Source organism: Rhipicephalus sanguineus, chromosome 1 (genome assembly GCF_013339695.2).
Source record: "Rhipicephalus sanguineus isolate Rsan-2018 chromosome 1, BIME_Rsan_1.4, whole genome shotgun sequence".
NCBI classification, from domain to species: Eukaryota; Metazoa; Arthropoda; class Arachnida; order Ixodida; family Ixodidae; genus Rhipicephalus; species Rhipicephalus sanguineus.
This window is the reverse complement of record NC_051176.1, coordinates 252,969,115-252,992,774: the sequence shown is the minus strand read 5'-3', so window position 1 is coordinate 252,992,774 and position 23,660 is coordinate 252,969,115. Positions and strand designations below refer to the sequence as shown.

The 23,660-nt window shown below is 44.6% G+C and overlaps 1 protein-coding gene across 1 annotated transcript; it reads right to left on the bottom strand.

Annotated features, from left to right (window-relative positions):
* Positions 1 to 33: 33 nt before the first annotated feature.
* LOC119377878 (uncharacterized) lies at positions 34 to 23,534 on the bottom strand. The gene is made up of 3 exons (XM_037647178.2): positions 22,904 to 23,534; positions 3,522 to 3,608; positions 34 to 1,178 (listed from the first exon to the last, which is right to left on the bottom strand). The coding sequence occupies exons 1-3, from the start codon at positions 22,925 to 22,927 to the stop codon at positions 132 to 134; spliced, it is 1,158 nt and encodes a 385-aa protein (XP_037503106.1). The 5' UTR covers positions 22,928 to 23,534; the 3' UTR covers positions 34 to 131.
* Positions 23,535 to 23,660: the final 126 nt, after the last annotated feature.

Genomic DNA, 23,660 nt, shown 5'->3' with positions numbered 1-23,660 from the left:
CTATAGAACGCGAGATCAATGCTATTAAACGAGGCGGCAAATGGATGTATTGTTAAATAACGCGGCTCAGATGCGAAGTAAAGGAATCGATACACTGCACAACACAACGGTCAGCATGCGGTCGCCAGACTTCAGACTTCCACGACGTGGCTATCGTAAGCAGAGGACTCCGGGTACGCCTTCGAATCAACTGCACCATTGAGGCCAATAGTGCCGCCTGTTGTAGTGCTGGCAGCATCGGTGACTTTTTCCGCAGCAACCTGGGCTGAAAGTGCATCGGGTTCGTAGTAACTCGGAAATTCTTCGCGTCCAGGAGCATTCTCTTCTGAAAGCACCGGTGGATCGGATTGTGGGTCGGCGATCTCGGTTTCGTCCTCGTCCTCTGGCAAGGGAACTGGTCCTGTTTCAGGGGGCTCCGGCTTCCTCTCAGGCTTGGGCAAAGTTGGAGGTTTCGGCAAGGAAGGAGGCCTAGGTACTGGCTTCGGCACTGGCAGTGGTTTGGGAACCGGCAGTGGCTGCTGCGGGGGTCTGACTGTCGGCGGTCGCGGCTGCTTTCTCGGGGGCGACACGGGTCTCTTTGGGGGTGCTGGCCTGACGGGAGGGGATGGCGTCGGCAATGGCGTCCTTGGCGGCTGCCGTGGAGGTGAAGGCACCCTAGGAGGAATATGAGGTCTCCGAGTGGGCGGCAGTTGAGGCTTCGGAAGACTTGGTGGCTTTGGAGCCGGAGAGGGCGACGGAAGTTTCCCGGGACGACCAGGTAGGGGCGGCAGAGGCGGGTAACCTGGAGGAGGTGGCGGCAGTGGAGGAAGATAGGACAGCACTGGTATAAAGTGTGTTGTTGGGGTGTGGTATATCTCAAATGGGTATCTCGCATTGCCGATGTCGAAGCTCGGGTGCCTATGTATCACGTAGGACACAGCCAGGGGAAATGGTGGCATAGGGTGGTAAGGTAATGACATGTGGAAAGGTGCTGCGAAAGGTCCATACATGTTGCTCGGTATGAGCACGAGTGATTCATGCGTAGGTTTTCCAGTTGAAAGAGGCAAAAAACCTCCGGGGTTGTAACTAGGCCCTGTATCGAGGGGCGTGCTTCCCAATGCTTGTACCGCGGCAGAGCTCGGTACCAGGAGCTTCGATGGCGTGGTTGGTGTGTCGACGGTGACATGTCTTGTGTTCGCCTAGAACCACCGAATAAAGAAAGCGTAATAAGCAACTATAAGGCAAAAAGAAAAAGAAAAAAAGAAGGTAGAGGCGTCCATGGTAAGAAAAATGAATAGTTTACCTTGTTAAAGGGGCTAAGCAAAACGAAGACAGCTCTGTTAAGTTTTCGATTGTGCGCTGCGTACTTGAGAAGTTAAGTGACACCGACATCTTGTGGCGAAGCCACCCCCCCCCCCCCTCCCCTGCTACCATTCTGCAACTAATTATGCTGCCGTCACCGAAGCGAACCTTAATTCATTCCTCTGGTGAGAAATTACAGTGTTCGTCACTCTTTAAGAAGTTCAGACAAAGGCTCTTGGTGCTAATCAACAAACAACACACTTGGCCTAGTCCTCCTTTCAAGCGCAATTAACGAGAAAATACACATGCGCGACAACATTGCCAATGGCAGACCTTTATCGCGTTACGCTAAACAAGAAACCTCTAACTTGATCGCAAATTTGAATTTTATTTGATGAAAAAACCCTCTTCTCTTTAAGGTTTAAAAAGAATTGATTTCTTGAATGTTAATCCAACAACATTTACCAATTGACGCGTTACAACGTCCGTCTTTAAATTCTAGGAAAGTGAAAGCAGAAAGAAAGAAAAGTGCAGAAATAAATTAAAATCTACTTTCAGAAGCTATCCTAGTGCATGAATAAATAACGCGCTTCTTTTTATCGATACCTAGGCCACTTTTTTTTTTACTTTATAGTTTTGAAAAACCTCCGTCAACTATTTCACTGTAATCGACCATTATTTATGTCCCAGCAGCTGATATATCGAAAAACTGGATTTATGGAACGATTATGCAGAATGTTTTAAAGATTAGGTGTTTTTTCTTGTTGAAATAATTTATAATAGCCAGGAATAGTGCCGAATTCTGATAGCACACCATCAATCGGCCATACTATCAACCGACCACTCGTTGCGCTCGCACCACGCAACGCCTGAGCACTCGTGAACCTTACCGACGTGACCTGAGGAAAGTTGCCAATACACTCACGACATTCTCATACATGTAGAGTCATTCTTTGTCAATTTCAGCTGTGATTAGGCATTATCTAAATTGTCGCGTCATTGTTAGTCAGTTACAACTGTTCTTAGTCTTCTCACAGTTGCTGAGTCATTCTTTATAGATATCATTTTGCTTAGTCATTGTCAATCTCATTTCTGGCTATTCATTGTCGAAGTCGCTGAGTCAATGACAGCCAATGTCAGTTATCCTTATTCATCCTCAAACTTGCTGAGTCGTTGTTAGACATCCTTAATTATGCGTAGTCGTTGTCAAAATTACTAATTCTTTAAAGATGCAAAAAATCCTTGAACATGGAATGTCGCTGGAGCTAGCGATTCGACACGTGGACTTGTCTTCGTCAAGCCAGCAACATCTCGAAACGTTGGCTCCAGCGACATTCCAAGTTCAGCGATTAATTCATCTCTTAAAACCTCCATCTTCCCCTGAACGTCTGTCTTCTTTAAATAATTCTTAGTCATTTAGAATTCTGTCGAGGCATCTTAGTCAATCACAGCTCTGCTAAGTAATTCTCAGTGTCTCTGTCACTTTTAGTCAGTGAATTTTGCTGAGTCATTTTTATTTCTTGTTGTTAACTTATATTTTGGACATATAACGGAAATACTTGAAGACGACCGACTTCACCAGTGTTTGTGTACTACCAGAGTGAGTTCGTGCTCTGCGTGTTCACACTAACTGTTCATTTCTTCTTTTTCTTACTCTTGTTCTTTCTTTTTTATCTTATCTATTATTCCCCCATTCCCTCAACCAGCTGGCAGTGTAGCCAACCGCGCCAAAGCTTGGTTAACCTCCCTGCCTTTCTCATTCATTTCTCTCTCCCTGACGAAGAACCTAATTAAGAATAATGCCGGTGTCACGCGGTGCACTCGTGATCACGATTAAGCCCGATCGGGATCACATGTCTCAACAGTGATTTGCTCCTTTCTACAGCTTGCCTAAAGGAGCCAATCACGATAAAGATACTCGATCCGGATCAGGCCCGATCGCGATCAAAAGTGACCGTGTGAGAACGGTATGAGAATAAACTCCCAACATCTAATTGGCAGCATTAGACTGTCACTGCATTCAGCCTAATCATCTACGCTATATATATATATATATATATATATATATATATATATATATATATATATATATATATATATATATATATATATATAATGTGCCCATCTATTCATCTATTCCCATTCCCTTTCTCTCCTGTAACTTATGTCACAGGTAGATTCAACACTCCAAACACACAAAGAGCTCAAGCGCATGTCGAATGACCAGGAGCGCGTCTTACGTCGTCCTTGTCATCCGCTCGTGTTGCGCCAACAGGAAGCGGTTCTGTGGCCGATCCCACGCCGATTACCAGGCCGACCAGCAGGAGCTAGAAAGGCAGTCAGACGACAAGGGTTGTTAAACAGCCGTGCGAGGCACTCACATCCGCATTCATTTTCCGCGTGTGTGCGATGCACGCAATTTACTTTTGGTGCAACAAACATTGCCCTGAACGCCTCAGCAATTGCGTATGCTCATACATGACGCGACATGCGATTTGCATAAATTTACCACCGTATCCGTTTTAACATTCTCGTGTTGTGCTCAGCCTTGATGGCGTCGGTAGAAAGGAGAAGGGGTATGAGGCTCCGCTCAGTACGTTTTAAATTCCCTTTTACTGACTATACACTTGCGAAACTGCCGAAAATTCTGCCAAACCTTCTAGCACTCCGTGCACAGGATCAAAACACTGCGGAAACAGTCAAGGAAAGCGCTTTAGTGCGAAGCGCGTCTGATGGAAACCCTCACATCAGGCACTTTATCGCGGATAGGTGAATTCCTCTCGCGCTTCGTTTAGGGCCTCTTCAAGAAGGAGAAAGGAAAAGAGAGGGAAAAGCAGGAATATTAGCCAGTGTCTGTTGCGGGCGAATGAATGAATGCGAAGGAATGAATGCTACAGCAACAAATTGTAATGTCACGCGAAGAACAGCAAGCTGCTCGAAACTTGCAGCGCGCTCTAAAGCAGAAAGGACGTACGAAAAGAGCACACACAGGACGAGCGCGAACTAACAACTGTCAGAATTGTTACTTCTTTGTGTGTGAGCAGCGCGCTCCTTTCGGAAACGCGGTCGCTTTAGCCAGCGAAAGTGACCGTGCTCTCTGTAACATCAACGGAAACTTGCGATGAAAGCACAAATCGTAGAAACCGCCTCCATCATGAGATAAGAGAGCGCGCACGAGAGGCGCCCCCTGGCGCGCTCGCATCGCAACGCGCGGGGCGACGACCTTTAAAGCGCGCCCTGCGCGCTCTTCGCGCCATCTCGATAGTGATAACAAGAACACGCTGAATCCACCGAGCTCTGAGTACCGCCACAGGCATATGGTGTATATAAATAGCTCGCCGTTAGTAAGCTGAAGAAATGCGCTTTGTGGCGAAGTGGTTACGCGCCGCGCGCTGCGGAGCGCGGTGTCGTAGGTTCGACTCCCGGCAACATAACTTTTTCTTCAGTCTTTTCTTTGGAATCTGCTAGTGCATATTTTACAACGTCATAACCCTGACGGAAATACGTCAATTGAGCCGTGGTGGACCCCGGCATAAAACACTTTCGTGTTAAAAAGATGAAGAAAGAACTCAATCTGCGTTCGCCAGGTGGTGGCGCTTGCTTGCCAGCTCAGCTGTTTACCGAGATTTCACAGACGTGGAAGTGGCTGTAATTTTTTCTAGTGCTCATTGTGTGCGAGGCCACGTGATTGTTCGTAGTGCACGCCGCGGCCAGCGTCTAAGACACTGAGGATTTCGCCTTAATAGGAAGAAAATGCACACACTAACACAATGCAACACGATGTAGCTCTCACGGTCTGTCGCGCAATCCACAAGCACTTAAATATTGCTGCAAAATGCGCTTAAAGCTCTAGGTCCTGAACCAGGGGGATACTTTGTAAGAGTATCCTCCTGAGTACCCCCCTGGTTCAGGACAAAGTGGACAGTTCATTTCAGCGGGCGTTAATTGGATAGGGCTCGACAGCGGTGATTACGATTGGCCGCGGTCCGCCCGCTCACGAGCGCTATCTGATCAGCGTGCACTAAAATAAACATTTCACTTTGTGTACTGTCCAGAATACCCCTCCAGGTCTATCGGGACTCTTCAATAAAACATTAAAAAATTTTGGCGAAGCTTTCACTAAGTCGCGCAAGGCTTAAACAGACAGACTGGCTAAATCAACCTTCCAGATTTCAAGTTCCTGCCGTGGCGCGCTAACATTGACGTAAGCTAATGGATTAAAAAGAAAAGTCGATTTCGCCGCAAGGGCGAAGCAATGAATGTGATAGCAACAAATTACAATGTATACGAAGTAAGGCTGTCAGCTCAATCCTTTAGCATGAGACCTGACGTTACTCAAGCAAAACGCTGGCCGCGGTAACGCAGCCGCTACAGCGCGCGATGCGACCTTCGTGCACTTTCCCGGCTTAGATGCACACTGTAGGTCTTGTGCTGTAATGACCACGTGTGATCCGGTTTACAATGAGTGTTGAGTTGTGAGCAGAAGGGAAAATCAGTTAACCAGTGAGAATATTGGGGCGGAATTGATTGATAGGTTAGGCGACGCCTGTGTTCCAAAACCGTCAATTGCTCTTTCTAGGAAAGAGCTGTTTCTTGCGTCGTGATAGGAATTTTATGCTGACGGCCCACACTTGATGTGTCACGGGTTTTGCCATATATGTGGTTGCTTATTTCCAAATAAAATATTGTCATAAGGCAGCGCTCGTGTGCGTCAAGCCCCTTCTCTGTCCTCGTCCTCTGCGCATTTACCCTGTGTCATGTCACGCCAACAAGTCCAGACTACTACCTTAGTGAATTACAGGAAGCCTTCGATTGAAATCTAGTACTTCCCTGTTTCAGATTCCTTTTGGACATGTCCTTCATAGCGAGGAATTTCCAAAAAAAAAGAACGCGAAAATTCGGCAGATCCCATGCCCTGTGGGAATCGGTTTCATGCGAAGCAGTCAGCCAGTTTTATACTGCATTTTTTGGCTTTGAGCCATGTGTTACGAAGTGGACCATCATGTTTTTGTAAATGGAGGAGTTGTGTGCACATCATGGGTTTACCGGGCACGGCGACTACGCTGATGTTTAAATGGCAACTTACGGTCTGACGTAGTATCAGCCCTTACGTTAGAGTACATACGTCAGTATTATCGAAATGGAGTGCACTTTACGGTGTGATGATGCGAATATCATACGTAACTTACGTTACCGTATTCCTCCGGGGTCGAGCAACGCTTTCTGAATCATAGGAATACAAATGTAATTTTTATTAGACCGCTATAAAAACGGAGCAAACATTGGAAGCGCAATTGACGTTAACTCTACATAACGATTGTATCATAGAAGTACATACGCAGTGTTTATTGCTTTGTTATAAAATTAGACAGCCAGCACTACAACCACAACTGACGTTGCACCGATATTTACGGCTGCATAGGATCTTTTTTCAAAGCAGTTTCGTGGCCTGGCGTGGCTCCGTCGTAGAATACCTGACTGCCACGCAGAATTTTTGGGTTCGATTCCTGCTGCGATCCTGATTTTTATTCTTTGCATTCGTCGGATCAACGCTGCCGGTGTCTGTTCACGCCGTTCCTGGGTAGATATAAACTGTCCATCACCTGTGGCGCATACCCCCATACCGCGGCCCGTGGTATACGGGTATGTGCCACATGTGTCTGGAGGAAAGGGTTGGACGACGTACGCGAGAGGATTTTCACGTTATTCATGTCATGACCAGACAGTCATTTTCGTCAAACCCTCTTACCCCCCCATGCAAATTTTGGTCTAAACCAAGTTAAGCAGGCTATCACGAGAGCACCCAGACGTAGGCGGCTAGATAGATAGATAGATAGATAGATAGATAGATAGATAGATAGATAGATAGATAGATAGATAGAAACTCTCAAAGTGCCTTGGGTTCGCTAAGAAATGCCTTTAAAAATGCTAGACGGGAACTGAATGCATGACGGTTCACCCACCTATATATGGAACGGCAGTTAGTATATGAATTTTTCTAAACCGCATCCTTATGATTTCGAACGGCTTTATGATTTTACAAATATATCATGTTGTCGAAACTATTGCGTATTAAATGCAACCCTTCCCAATAATTATGCAAGTTTTGGCAGTGTCATTGTCTTCTGCGTTTATAAAAATAGGATTATTTCAAAATTTACGCCAGTAACGGCAGAGAACATATCCAGCGACTAAATATCTATACACGCTACTAGGTGCCAATGTTGAGAGTTCTTTTTTTTTTTTTGCTAACAGTTAGCACGCTGCGCGACGACAATATAGCAACGAACGAACCAATCAACGAGACGAAGAAAGAAAGAAAGAAAGAAAGAAAGAAAGAAAGAAAGAAAGAAAGAAAGAAAGAAAGAAAGAAAGAAAGAAAGAAAGAAAGAAAGAAAGAAAGAAAGAAAGAAAGAAAGAAAGAAAGAAAGAACACTTCGCTGCTTCCGCTGGTGTAAATTCTCTCTATTGAGCTTTGAGAACCGTCGTTATCCCGCACTATACTGCCTCGTCGAATATCCTAAACATTTTGTAAAACGAAATGATCACATTGAATATAAAAGGCTATTCAGTTAATATCCGAAAATTTGAATACTCGACCGTAATTACTACCAACTTCATTTGCAAACTCATAGTTCTTTCAAAGAAAAAAAGATATTGAAGAAAGACGCCGTATTACAAAACATTCATCACCTCTCCCAACGGATACATACGATATATATCTTTGACTCATCATTAAACCCTTGAACAACTTTTTTTTGTCTTCCTGCAAATAGTTTCTTCTCACTACTCTCTTCCCGCTTGAATTTCTTGCAGGCAAACATGTCTCAAGACTTGAAGCGCCATCTTTCTCAGAAATATGAACAATCCACACAGAACATAAGATCGTCTGTGAGGAGGAAGAGGCAAAAGCTGATGCAGCGTCGTGAGAGTTATGTTGAAGAAATACCAAATCTCGCGATGTCTGATGCAATATTTACGTTTTTCTGTAGCTGCAGCGGTTCGCGACGGTCCGATTCATTTGCCTATACGCGCATACGCAACCTACATATGAATCAGTAAGAATGCCATACGAAGAAGCGCGCGGTACTCCACCCGCTCTTTGCGAAACCAGAAACGGAGGCGAATTTGAAAGCGAGCAGCGGATAATTAATCCTGCGATCAATTTGTCGCGCGCCTTGTGGCTCATGCCTTGTGAGCCGCCACTTGCATAGATAGCACAGGTATCGCAACCCACAACGGCCACGATGGTTTATTGTTGCCGCCGTCCTTGCCACGAAAGAGGACGGGCTTGCTTCCACGACGCATTCGCTGAATGCACCCAGTAAGCACTTAGCGTGTAGCTCGCCAGCTACGTTCAATGTTCACTTCGAGTACATCATCTGATGGCAGGGGATAACTGAAAAAAGGAAAAGAAAAACGGGCACCTCGATCCGTCCTCTTTCTATCGTTCGGCTCGGAGACGGGATTGTTGGTTTAATTTTAGGTGAGTCGCTTACCTTTCTGCGCGTCACCTCGTGCTGCGCCTGTTAGCAAAGCATCTAGAACACTTGGCTTCGTTCGGCGAAACTTAAGTTTAGCGAATACCACCACTAAACTTCTCGCTTACAACACCTTGGTACGTTCGAAAATCGAATACGCATCACTAATCTGGAACCCGCATCAGGCATACCTCATTCATAAATTGGAATCACTACAAAATAAAGCTGCTCGATTTATCACCAAAAACTACCTGCGAACATCAAGTGTAACAGAAATTAAATCTTCAATTGATCTTGTTCCCCTGGAAAAACGCAGGCTGGTCACGCTTCTTTCATTTTTTCCATAAGATTTATCACAATCCATCATCACGCGCTGCTTTTCATATCAAACAAGCCCATCGCGTATCCTCGCGGCTTGATCATCAGTTTAAGGTCGAGCCCGTCTTCGCCCGTACCAATCTTTTCTTTTACTCCCCGCTACTACTTGCCATCCGTTACTGGAATCAGCTTCCTGCTGACATTGCAGATATTACTAATCATAATGCATTCATTAATGGTCTGAAATGTTACTTTAAAGCTTAAATTTTTGCATGTCGAACTTCCTTTTTTTTCTCTTCTTGACACATTGCACATTAAAATGCAATTCGTAATTCTATTTTTCTTAGTTGTATTTTGGTGTCACATGTATTTATTGCTCAAGAAGCATCTGTATATGTCCGAGGTGTGTGGATTACTGTTATTTTTCTGCTTGTTGAAAAATTGTGTTAAAGTGTGTTAAAAACTGTGTGGTGCCGCATGTATTGTTAGAGCATTTGTAAATGTCTGAGGTGTTTAAATTAGTTATATTTTATATTTGCACAGTATTTACTTTCGTGGAACATTGATATTGCTGCCACGAAAGTATTGGTGTATTCCTTAGATATTTCTTTCCTGAGTTCTGTTTGTTTAGCAACTGTGTTATGCTGTACTATTCATAGTTCTGCCCCCCCTATGTAATGCCTTCGGGCCTTTAGGGTACTTGAATAAATAAACCAGTGCTTCAAAGCATGGCAAACAAATAATCACGATCGGTCCATTTCTTCGTTTATGGCTAACTGTCCGCGGTAGCGTTGAAAAAATAAAATAAAAATCTCTCTTCATGCTGGTGGGAATCAATATGACCTATCGCAAAATTGCTTTGCGCTCTATTACGATTCTTTAATCATCGACGATTACACGCGAGTGTGGAAGCTTAGGTGAGTTGGCGACGGTTCGTTTTATTGGTCTTTGCCCTCACAGCGAACGCGTGAGAGTAGCAAGTCGACCTGAGGACAGACACTGCTTGTGTCTTATTTCCTTAGTATAGGTGCAACTGTGAATACCATCCGGACTGTGCGCATTTCATAAAGATGACGAAGCCATTGACTTTGTATTTCATTTCTTTTCCTTTATTTCATTATGTAACAGCGCGAAAAGGACGAGAAAAGCTTTCTAAGACACACGTAAGTTTTTCTCGTCCTTTTCGTGCTGTTACATAATAAATGAATACCAACTAGCCCGGTTTACTGTACTCCTAAATTTAATTTCTTTATTCGCACGGTACAAGCACTCCTCTGCGCACTATTACATACCAAAGGAGGGAAAAGACAGCTGCTATCGGATTGCTGCGGGACTGTGGTATTTCGAATTCCGAGAACGTAAACGCACACCGTCGACATCACACGCCTTTTTATCTGTAACCCTACCTCCGTCACACTGTTCCCCTTTCTTATGTTTCAATAGCGTCCGTTGGGCTGTGTAAGACTCACGTATGGATGAAAATTAAGCCATCACCGCTGTTCTCGTTAATATGCGGATTCAATAACTGAAAAGAAAACTGTGACCTTGCAATCGGTGGCTGAAAGCCGCAAGGATGCTTGACTGATTCGTTTCTTTTTTTTTTTCAATAAATGTTCTGTGGTTTCGATGAAAACACTTCTCTTGGACGTAGAAGTTTTAAGGTCTCGACCGATAAAGGTGAAAGAGCTGCGACAAATACGCCAGCATACGCGTATTCGAAGTAGCCCAACAATATTTTGTGCTATCCAAGGCAATGAAGCAGGACTAAAATGAAAAATAACACACCATTCTGGGTCCGGCGAGGGCTATGCAAAAGTCGTCAACCTTAAAGACATGGTACGAGGGGAGATCAAAAAGTTTTGCAACTTTGCTGTAACCAAATATCTGACAGTGATCTCCCTCTACCTTCCGTTTAGGTCATCTCTGTAGCCTAGCAAGGTCTGAATATCAAGCCTTCCAGTTCGTTACTTGGTCTGCATCAGTCATTCAAACATGGTGTCCTCCCATGATTTCAAGCTCGAGTGCCGCAGCGTTATGAAATTTTTGTGCAAAGAAGGATGATCTACCAAAAAAATCCACAGTATGATGGTGAATGCGTATGGCAGTGAATGTCCTTCATATGCTACAGGGACTCGATGATTCAATGAGTAAGCGTTGCCGAGTGCACGAGATAGATGACCCAAGCTCAAGGCGGCCAACCACTTCAACCGATTTGGACCATTCAGCCTCAGCAGAGTACCTTATCATCAATAATCACCGAATCTAGGTGTCCGAAGTTGCTGGAGAATTGAAGATTTCTTGTGGCAGTGCTTTCACTATCATCCACGGTGTTTTGGGTATGTCGAAGGTCTCGGCACAATGCGTGCCACGGAACCTCTCAGCATAAGATCGACAGCACCGCGGGTATTCGTCAAGGGAACTTTTGCACCTCTATTCAAGCGACCCAGACTTTATCTCCCGCCTTGTAAATGGGGATGAGATGTGGCTGTATCAATGGAACCGAGAAACAAAGCAGCAGTCTATGCTGTGGAGGCATTCGGGGTCCCCTCCCACATAAAAATTCACGACCAAACGCTCAGGGAGGAAAGTTATGGCGAGACTTTTTTTGGGACACAAAGGGGATCCTGCTCATTGAGTATCTTGGAAACAGTGCAGGCGCCTACTACGCCAACGTTCTTCGAAAACTGCTTAAAGCCATCGTGGAAAAACGCTAAGGATTAGTGACAAGAGGTGTCCTCCTCCTGCACGACTACGCCCCGGTTCACAGGCGGCCATTCGAGAGTGTGATTTCGAACAGCTGGGGTGCTATGCAGAATGCCCGAGCTTCTCGGGAACATGAGTTTGCTCCGAGCTCGCACTACGGCGGTCATGACAGGACGTCAGTGCGGAGCGCGCGGTAGCAGCGTTGATAAAAACGGCTACAAGAACGAGCATGGCGTCACAAACGCATGTGTGGCATATGCGGCGGTTTTCAAAGGAACACCGCGTGCGAACGCGTCAGCGCCGCCACTCAGTCAACATTTCAACAGTGAAGCGAGATCAGCGTTATTGTCGCGCTATCTTTTTGCCCACTGAACATCGCGCCTCCCACAGGCGTGTCCGTGGGCGTTTGTCCTCTTTCGGCAAATTCTTGCGTTCCACCGGCAGCATGGAAATTTCCACTCTCGAAGGCAACAAGGGCGCACATGCAGCACTCTCGTGCAGCTCGTTTCGCTTCTTTCGAATATTACAGATAAATAAACGGACAGGTTACTGCTACCTACATTACACGTCTGAAGATTTTTCTGCAGTAAAGAATCGGCAGAAACAATGTCTCCACAATCAAGTAAATAATAACATTTCTCGCCGGAAATGCTACCAGGGGCGCTTGCTTCATGGCTGTGGGTGGTAGGTCGTGAGTGTGGTGAAATTGAATGCAAGATATCGTAGCCACGTGATGATATAACCTTTAGTTCTTCGTGCGTGTGTGCATAGTCTGTTTGATGACGCTCACAGATGAATCGTGCCGCTCGCTGGCGTTGCGGCGTGAGCACTGCTCCTCGGCAAGAGCAAACGCGGTGAGCGGACCCGATCTCCGCCGCGGGCGTCTGTCAAACTGATTGACGCGCGAACTCGGGTACAAATTCGTTGATTCTGAAAAGGCCCCAGCTTGGTCAGCTTGCACTACTTGTGAAAGGATGGAGCCATCGGAGGAGCCTGTGATCACCTAGCTCGTTCTAGCTTTTTACGTGGCTCGTCTACTCAGTCTGCTTGGTCTGCTTCGGAGTGAAGAACGCCTCACTTCGGTCTCAATTTTGATGGTATTAATTAGCTGGGCCTTAAATAACATGATGTTGAATAGTGCTGTCTTACTGTCTTAATTGGGATTTTTTAATTAACGCGCTATTAATTACCCAGGTATAATTAGCAAGACCTGGCTCGTCAACACAAAACTAATTAGCGTGATCCTAAATAGCATGCTATTAGTGAGTAATGTACTAATTAGTGAGGGTTTTATTAGTGCGCTCCTAATTAGCGTCGTGTTAATTAGCATGACCTTAATTAACTCAGTCTTACATTTAAACGGCTTCACTATAGCTGGTCTTAGTAAGATGTGGCTTAATTAGCTCGGCCTTAGCATAATTTCGCTTAATTAGCTTGGTCATAGCATGCCCTGACTTAATTAGGTAGGTATACCGCCCAGACAATTAGCTAATAAGCCAGGCGCACGCGCTCGGGGATGCGAACAGACGATAAATAAGAGGATGAAGAGGGCGCGCGCCGGCTGAACAACGCGCTAGAATGTACAGGCCAAGGTGGTTTGGTACAGGCCGATCATGATGATTATACACGTGGCCTCGGCGATTAGCTCCGGCCGCGGTATTGTAAGGCGCTCGGCCAGAGCTAATCTCAGAGGCCACGGTGCTGATTATTCTAAAGGATACTTGGTGCATTAATTAAAAGCTTGAAAATGAATTTAAACAGCCTGTACTTCTAGAAAAATGTTGTTAGTAAAAGTTTCTGACACTTTTATTGCATGGATACACTTCTGCACTCAGCGGAACGACAAACAAATGAAAGAAGATGCCTTTGGTTTGAAGACACCACCCAACTTTGTCGACCGCCCTTCATCGTAACCAATGGAACGCAGCGCGCGCTGAGGTATGGATTTGACCTTTTCGTACTGTTAGTGCTGTTAGCTCGTTCAAAAGGGGGTGTCGCCAGAGCTCGGAAAGATTCCGTGTTTCGCCAAACTCGGACCATCCTGCATAGCACCCCTGGCCCCGAGTGACTTATTTATTTCCAAATTTGAAGAAACAGCTCAAGGGAACGAGGTTTGATGACTTGAACTCGCTTCAAAGTGCCGCAGAGGGGTGACTTGGCATTGTTGGCAACCAGGAAGAAAGTTCTTTTTTTCAAGGTATTAAAAGCCTTCAAGAAAAATGGGAGAAGTGCATTAGTATGAGGCGACATAATGTTGAAAATTAAGTTCTTTTCCAGGGCGTAGCAGTTTTCCTAATATACGAGTTGCAAAACTTTTTGATCACCCCTGGTATGTAGTCGGCTCACCATGTGCACATAATTAAATTGCTACACATCCCACCGCCAAGAAATGTGCACACATTTCCTCTATTACATAAACGTAATGATAGTAGCAAGTCGACCTGACATTCTTGTGTTGCTTCATTGAGACATACAAAAGCGCAAAAAAAAAGCCAGAACACACACACACACAAGCGCCGCCCCGTCCACCCCCACCCCCCTTTTTGCAGGCTTTTGTGTATAAAATTCAACAAAGCAAATTCGGCTGCCAATGGCTGCCCCCGATAAACATTCGCTGCTCCCGAGTTTTACGCTGTAGAGTTAAAGATAAGGTAGAAATTGTGGTTTTCTTTGGTACAACTTGAAACAAATAAGCGAAAAACAACACACACAAATAATAAGCGGTCCACTAGTGTATTTTTTCAGACGAGTTGTCGTTTTTCCAGAGCAGATTCTGCTGCCACGCACCTTTTTGTCAAAGTTCGTCACGGGAACTTCCGGTCTGACGTAACACAACGGCCGCATTTTCTGCGCGCCCGGAGCGCTCAGTTTCGATATCGCCTGGACTGGGGCCTTCAATTTCAATGATTAATATATCAAATTATTTGTGCTTTTTGGGGATTTCCAAGGAAATGGGTATGCCATAAATTGCTATGTCCAACAACGTTTCCATATCAAGAACTGCCCTGAAGTTAATAATTAAAAATTAATTAACGATGTATTGTTAATTATTCATTTCAATGTACATTTAGGTGAAGCAAGGTACTTCCGCCTCGACGTAGATTTCGTGTGTGAAGACGACAAGCGTCGTACTGTTGCCGCATATTTATGAAAAATCTGTATTTTCTAAAAAATAAAAAATAAACATGTCCTGTATTCCCATACAAAATGGCAAAATTTCGGGGGGTAAGTTTGAGTCACCCCCCACCCTCCTCCCCTATGGCTACGCCAATGCTCAGGGCTATGATACTGAAGGTATAATGATATCGAAGCAGAGAGGTGGCAAGAGAAAGACCAACCCACAAAGATACCGATAGGTGCCTACAACAACTCGCTCGCCAAACAGTGAAATATTAATCGCGACTGCATTGTTAAACTGGGGGCGCTTTATGTGGTCTTCTGAAATGTCACGCAAATATCTCCTGGGCAGAAGGTTAACATCATTTGGATAACTATTTATCGTGGAACTTAACGCTGAGTGTTAGAAGAGGTAACTTTAGGAAGTATACAAATATATGTTACTGATAACCACGGAGTAAAATGTTCTGAAGTGTGTATGCGTAAAAAGAATGCGTGATGTGAGTAACCTGAGCTACTAAGAATAAAATATTCTCATCGTGTTGTTGTTGTTCAGATACTTGGCGAAACCCACTTCGGGGGGCAGGCCATGAATCGGACGGTGCCTTTCTTAAAGAATTAATTCACTTTCTGAAGGAAACGATTTTAAAAATGAATAGTTTACGCGTTACACATTGCTCAGCTAGTCAAATTCCACTTCGCCCTTTTCATTGCCGTTTTCATATCAACAATACATGTCTTGGTTGCTCTAATGAGCTGCTTGTCAACTCCTGGCTGAGAAGTGGCAAACTGTGTTGCTGTTCTGGTATTACGGCAAAACACCAACATTTACTAATACCACCAGCACAAATGGAAGCGCGAAAAAAAAAAAGATTGTAATCATAATGTATGTAATGCATAATTATATGAGAGTACGACGCGTAACCATTCGGCAGACGGTTTCTAAGCGTGGTTTATTTCCACACTTAAGTTTTGACCCCTTAATTGAATCGGTATTCCAAATGCAGGCGAATCTGGAAACGGAATAAAACGCAGCGATCGTTTTCATATTGTTCGTATTCAAGTTTGGGTTCATAGTACATACAATCGCTCCACTGTTTCGTGATAACTATGTCATGGTAACAACTGGATGAGGGCTAGTTGGTTCATATTTAGAGCAGATGAAACAGCGCGATTTGAACAAGGACAACAAAGGAACGAAGACCACGGGACAAGCGCTAACTTAAGGTTTATTACAAGAAAACCAGCCTTTTATACAGTCTCAGAAGGAACATGCGCACATCAAACAATCTCTAATCACAGTCGCAATCTTTCTGTCAAGAAGTTTATTTCTCCCTCCGATAATAGAAGAGAGGGCGAACTGATACAATTGACACCCTCGCTACGAATCCAAAAGGATTCTAAAGTTTCTCTTTCTAGATTTTCTCTTTCCCATAAACTTGGTTCTTTGAAACATGGGAATATACATGCGCACTTCTTACAATGGTGAACTAAATAGCTTCGTTACGTTATTGCGTTGTTGACGAGCAAGATCGTTGAAACATTGTCCGGTTTGACCTATATAAACTTTCCCACAGCTCATGGCAATGTGATACACCACATTACTCATGCATTCAGTGAAACGGGTCTTGTGATTAGTTGTGCACGCGAGGGGACTGTTTTTCGTTTTCATGCGTGCGCATATCAAGGACAGCTTGCAAGGGGCATTGAAAAGTAAGTTAACATTGCGCCTATTCGAAACTTTCTTAAGATTGTATGACAGCTTGTGCATGTATGGAACTACGTGCACTGGTCTCCTGTCTTGCGTCTTTTCTTTTTTGCCTGGTTCTGTTCTTGCTCTCTGCAGAATTGTTTCGCATACGGATGTGATTACAGAATGGCGAAGGCCTGCGTCTCGTAACCGTGCTGATTCATCAGGCTGCGCTCACATTCGTCGTGCTTGTTCAAATCGCGTTGTCTCATCTTCTGCTCTGTCATGGTCGAGCAGTGGCAGTAAGATCGACGTGGTTCATCCCCCCCCCCCCCCCGCCCAAGTTTTCAATTTTGCATGTGTATACAGGGTGTTTCAAGAAATGTGTCCAACTTTCTCAAAAAATTAGGAAAATGCGATATTTGCTCGGGGCTTTCAGAATTGCTTTTTCTGTAGCGGCAGGAATCTTAAGGTAGTTAAGGACATCATTTAGGACAGTAATTAAGAAAGTTACGTTAATTAACTTTTTTAATTAGTGGAGTTAGGTGATTGTGTCAAATGGAAGAATTGAAGTTCTTCATGCGAGGAACCCATCCGAGCTTTGAGATTTCGAAAAAGCGTCCTCTAGTAATTATTGTGGCCTAATGAAATTCAACGAAATGCAAAGGCTTTTAACAGCGAAAGCCATTGAATTTGGTTGAATTTCATTACTTCGTAATTATTACTAGATGCCACTTTTCCGAAATCTCAAAGTTGGCTAGGGTTTCTGGCATGAAGAACTTCAATTCTCCCATTTAACACAGCCACCTAACTCCACTAATTAAAAAGATAATTATTTAACTTTTTTAATTACAGTCCCAGATAATTTCTTTAACCATCTTAAAATCCCTGCCACTACGGAAAGACCAATTCTGAAGGTAGCAATCAAATATCGCATTTTCCAGATTTTTTGCGAAGGATAGACACATTTCTTGAAACGCCCTGTATATACACACCCACACAATAAACGCACGGACGAACATAAAGTATGGTAAAGTAAGAAATGGCCAAGAGGTGACGATAAAGCGAAAAAAAGTTCGCACTATGCAATTAACAATTGTGCTATGCATTTCAAGTAAATGAACTCGCTTCCTTGAAGGCGACAGATAAAATTGCAGTAAGGTATAAGAAGTTTAGTTAGTTGGAAAGGAACATTTGAAATCAGCACGAAAAGACTACGGCAACACAAAGAGAACACAGGACGAGTGCTGCCTAACAGAAGTTTATTAGGAGGGAAACAAATAAATAAATAAAAACACCACTTGCGCGAACACTCCAGTAGGTCATAGGCGTAGCCAGCTGGAGGGGCGAAATTTTTACGATTTGTACGTATATATACACACGCATCCATTCACACATGCAAGGGCACACAAGCACGTATATTTTGTATTTGAATACAAAAATCTTCTATATAACTTCACGCGTTTTCTTTTATTTGTGCTCTGTGATGGATCCAATGCAACTAAAGAAAGGCTTGCAACCACGCTCGTTACAATGCGCAGACACGCTTTCTCTTTATAATTGTTGTTGTACGGGCTTGTTTAAGCTGTATTTGTCTGGGCTTTTTCGTAGTAGAGTGATATCTGGTAAAGAACGCCAATAGCGCAAACAACAAAAGTGTTTCTACGGTTTACAGAATAACCAGATGTAGTTTTCCTGTTTGATTACTCTCAATCAAGGTGCAAGCTTTTCAAACTTTTTGGTTAGCATGAAAAAGCAATACGCACATTAAAATACATTGCAATTTTCTTAAAATGCTATGATAAACCACGAGCGTACGACATCGCTGTAACATTAATAAAGCTTTTTGTGCTGACTAATGTTTCACTATGAGAGCGGAATTTTATCATTTTCAGAAGTTTCGAACGCGGAGGTCAGCACAAGCGCAGGATTACCTGCATCCTTGAGACGACGGAGCTTCTGCCGAGAATATATGGTAAACCAACACCTCCTAGATAAGTTTTCAAGGCCTCTGAAAGCCCTCCTCTTTCTAGCCTCTACACGCGGCCTACGCCACCGCAGCGAGCTGGAACCTGTCAGGGCTTAGCCACGGCAGCGCTGGATTTTTTTTTATTTACATCACCTAAGATGAAGCTTATAGCGTAAGATAATATGATTCGATAGGCTATCAAGTGTTTCTAGTAATTCGCTCAATCTGTACTGTTCGCAAGAAAAAAACTTGGAAGTAAATCTTAAGTGAGGGGGTGGGGAGGTGCGCCTTTTAATCTTTTTGTCTAGTTCACGCTTCTGTAATCATCACGGTGCTGACTAATAATAACAGTCGCTAGGTTTCTACGTGCCAAAACCACGATATGGTATGAGGTACGCCGTTGTGGAGGACTCCGGATTAATTTCGACCTTTCCCACTCAATAAACCCTGATGACTTCTTCAGGAAATCAACAAAGTTCCTTACCTATCTACCTACTACCTACCTGGGGTTCTTTAACGTGCACCTAAATCTAAACACAGGAATGGTCATTGCATGTCGCCCTCATTGAAATGCGGCTGCCGTGACTGGTAATCGAACCCGCAACCAAGACCTTAGCAGTGCGACACCTTAGTGCTAAGGACAATGATGAACAATTGGTGCAAAGCTGCAAATGACAAGCCTTCCGCTTCGCCAAGGAAGAATCTTGACACCTTTAAAGCTTTGTATATAAGTACTTCCTATATGCTTACATATAATTTACTTCTTATTACTATTGCAGGGCTCAAAATTAAAAGGACTGAGTGTTGGGCGAGTTGGTACTCCATTACTACGAAAAACTGCGCAAAATAAACAGGGACAAGTGAGACACACGCACAAGCGCAGACTAGCAACTGGAAGTTTATTGAAGGAAGCACAAAAATATAAGTAACAAGAAAAACCACGTGAACGATTAGAGGTTGGCGGTTAGATAGTCTATCTCTAGTTTGTGTAACGTAAGCGAAGGCCTCGCAACGCACATGCTGCCATACTTGTGGATGTAGAATGCCTCAGCCACTTCTCGCGCTGTCCTATCTTTATGCCTTGACAACACCTTTGTTTCCTGCAACAACGGGTGACATTTGCAAACTTTGCAATGCAAGCACAAATTTGATGAAGGCTGAGCTTTCAGCGAAGCCCTGTGATCCATTAGACGAAACTAGAGATAGACTATCTAACCGCCAACCTCTAATCGTTCACGTGGTTTTTCTTGTTACTTATATTTGTGTGCTTCCTTCAATAAACTTCCAGTTGCTAGTCTGCGCTTGTGCGTGTGTCTCACTTGTCCCTGTTTATTTTGCGCAGTTTTTCGTAGTAATGCTCAAAATTAACTGATACGGTTCCTGTCCCAATGTCAGAGACATTTTTTTGGTAACATAGCTGTTCTTGCTAGCCGTACAACTGTTTTCAACAACACTATAGCAAGCAAATTGTTCAAATATTTGTGTTGCTGCACTGATATCTATACCAGAAATTCCAAAAGAATAGACTTCACGAGACTTTCATACATTTTGAAACAATCCTTTTTTTTTTTTGCAAACACCATATTCCGCGGGCGTTCCCTGGAAGCCCTACAGGCTCGAAACAAATCAGCTCTAAAGCTGAACACTTAATCTACATCACCACCACCCGCCACGGTGGTCTAGTGGTTATGGTGCTCGACTGCTGACCCGCAGGTCACGGGATCAAATCCCAGCCGCGGCGGTCGCATTTTCGATGGGGGCGAAAATACTTGAGCCCCGTGTACTTAGATTTAGGTGCACGTTAAAGAACCCCAAGTGGTCGAAACTTCCGGTGCCCTCCACTACGGCGTCTCTCATAATCATATCGTGGTTTTGGGACGTTAAGCCCCAACAATTATTATATTACATCACCACCATCGAAAGCCCGTATGGGAGTCCGTCCGTCCGTTAAGTGCTCTATGCAGGGAAAACGGCTTTCTGTCCTATCTCATCAGCGTAACGTCACGCAAGCGTGCAGAGGCCTTGTTATTCTATGTGATCATGGACAAGCCCTGTGGGCACATGACTTCTTGAGGACGGAATCACTGCCGCAAACACAAAGTTCAAAAAGCGGGCGCGGGTTCGATTCCCGGCCACGGCTGCCGCATTTCGATGCTGGTGAAATGCAAGGAACACCCGTGTGCTTCGATTTAGGCGCACGTTAAAGAATCCCAGGTGGTCGAAATTAATCCGGAGCCCCCCACTATGGCTTTCCTCATAATCGTGTAGCGTTTTGGCACGTAAAACCCCAGCAATTATTATTATTATTATTATTATTATTATTATTATTATTATTATTATTATTATTATTATTATTATTATTATTATTATTATTATTATTATATTGAAAATCAAAAAGCGCGTGACCGTGTAGGAGCTTTTTATAATCACATGTGACACGATAACTGCGTGTCTGTACCGTCCATCTCGTTGATAGATTGTGAGAAGCAGCGTTGCTGATGTATTCGCTGATGTGCGCACGCAGGAAGTATGCTTGTATGTGTGTGTTGCTCCGAATAAACTTCCTATGCTATAGAGAGCGCTCGCCCTGTGTCCTCTTCTCCGTATTGCATTCTGCTTTTTTTTTTTTCGCGATCCTTTCAGATATGCATAATATGCGCTCGGCATCTAGCGATGCGATGTCCTGTGGCTGCTGGCTCTCAAAAACCCCTTCTTGGTGGCGTTCCGTGAACCGAACACGAGTCGCTATTTACAAGGCGCTATGCCTCCAGTGACAGCTGCGAAAGCGCTTTCGGAACGGACACGCACGCAGAAGAAGGCTAAGTTGAAGAGTATAGGGAAGTATATATGGATGCGGCGCGCTCTGCAGATCGACGCACCCATACTTCGCGGATGGTTGAAAGTCGGCGCACATACCGGTGCAGTGCCACAAATCCCTCCTGGCAGCGTGATAAAGTTCACTTTCTTACGCTGCATCACGCGCTTTCCGCCCGAAACACGACACCTCGCGAAGTGACACCTTACACATAATGCGCCCTTTTAGGCCCGCTTCACGGCGCACGCCTTCTCCTCGTCATGAATGAGCGACTCCTCAAGGGGTCCTTTTTCGGAAATCGCGCCTTCGGGTCATCGCACCCGTGCACTCGTAGTGGCGCTCTCCGCAACCCGTCATCGCTGTCACCGGCGTTACGTAAAAAGAGTATAAGAGAGATTTCCGCAAGGCATCTCTCGATGCTACCGGCCGTAATTCAACACCAAATAAGCGGGAGGGGAAGTACTTTTCTCAGTGAAAGGTAAAAACGTGTACTCCGTGTGACACCATGATGTTTGAAATAAATTACACGCATGGAAGAAGCGGCTTAAATAAAATCAAAACAGACGAAACATACTACGTGAACATCAGAAGAAACGTTCTGCAACGCGCATATATACAAACGTGCACAGTGATAGCTGATCATGTGCTTCTTATTAATTAATTGTATGCACATGCTCAGCTGTCATTGTTTTACGCTCGGTGTCCTCAGATGATTTCAGCACTTTTCGCGAAGCCATGACAAAAGCGTCGGTTGTAATCGCCACAGTGCAGTGAGTTACAGAACTGGTTTACGACGACCATATAATCATCAGAGATCATGGGAAGCATATGGATCCAACAGTGAGGAAACCAGGCTATTCCAACGTTACCAGTACATTACACCGGGTGTATAACACGTGTGTTGCGTATGACGTGTGTTGCGTATGTGTTGCGTATCCACTAATGAATAAAGTTCTCCAACATAAACTATATAGTGTTGTACATTGGACGTGTTGGTATTTCATTATGGTTAAAGCAGCGCAAAAAACACGGGCGAAGAAGGAGACACAACAAGCGCCAACTGTCGACCTTGCTGCAATATATTTAGTTGGTATTCGTTTTTCAAGCTTTCTACAGCGCGGTACAGAATAGAAAAGAACCGCCAAAGGGGGGAGGGGGGTGACCAGCGCTCTTTCCCCTCCTTTTTCGGCACGTTTGGCCGTTATCTTCTCTTAAATACCGCGCTGTAACAAGTTTGAAATCTTTGAATCACACCTAACCCATACAGAGACACTGCTCCCATTAATGTATTTTTCTACAGATTCCATAGTCATCAACCCGTAATATACTGTACTAACAATAACTTACATGCTGTCACGTAAAACACACAGGCTTCATTCTTCGCCCTCTCCATGGCATATTCCGCGGCACACCATGCACTAACGCAGCATAGCTATAACTCTAAACGATAAAACTAATAAATAAATCGCAGCGAAGTGTGGAACCTTCTTTTTTTACAGCTAAAACAAACGATGGCTGATCCTTCTTACCTTGAAATATATGTTAAACCTCATGGCTCATGGGGCAAAGCGGTGATACGGCGAGTATCAGGCAAAGAACACCAGCGCCAAACTCGCGCAACCAAAGTCAGGCAAGAAGGGTCCGCTTGCCTCCCGATCACTTAAACTGCCTTGTGAACATCAGTCCAGAGCGCGGTCGACGGCAGGGCTTCTTATAGAAATCTCCAGGCCGCACCCTTTTATTAGGAGAGAGAGATGGCAGTGGCAACGCACGCTACCAGGAGAGGGTTCAGGAGAGCAGCGCGAAAGTAAATCAAGAAAGACACGTAGAATGTCGAGAGCGACGCACTTTCGATTCGAAGGCGCCGCACGCCACGGGTAGGAACTGCGCACTGGAGAGGTGCTTCTTCTCCTGTGCGTTCGCTACCCTTTCCGAAATGCTCAGCCGCGCGTGTACAGGTGGTCCGGCCACAATACAGGCTCGTGCACCACAGGGGCAAAGGGGGGAAGCAGCCGGGACATCTCTGATGGCCTTCTCTCCACTACTTCGGGACCATCCAGTTTACCGGTGGTTCCACTGGCGTGGGCCCTATGCGTCGCTGAGGGGGACGAATCGTGCCACTCGGAGAGGAAGCGAGTCAAGTGCAGGCCAGAAAGAAGACAACAAACTACGCAGGACAGGACCGCATGAAACGAGAGTCATGACATCTGAACGGCCCTTCAAGTGTCGCCCTGATCTGTCGGCTCTCGTATTTAAATTTTCCTTAGCCTTTTTTTTTTCTTCCCC

Excerpts from the sequence above, each read along its gene's own strand:
- LOC119377878 (XM_037647178.2), bottom strand. The coding sequence starts at position 22,927 with ATGAGGTTTAACATATATTTCAAG. Across the intron at positions 3,609-22,903 it reads GGTTTAACATATATTTCAAG|CTCCTGCTGGTCGGCCTGGT; the intron begins GTAAGAAGGATC and ends CTGCCTTTCTAG. Across the intron at positions 1,179-3,521 it reads GAGCGGATGACAAGGACGAC|GCGAACACAAGACATGTCAC; the intron begins GTAAGACGCGCT and ends CGGTGGTTCTAG.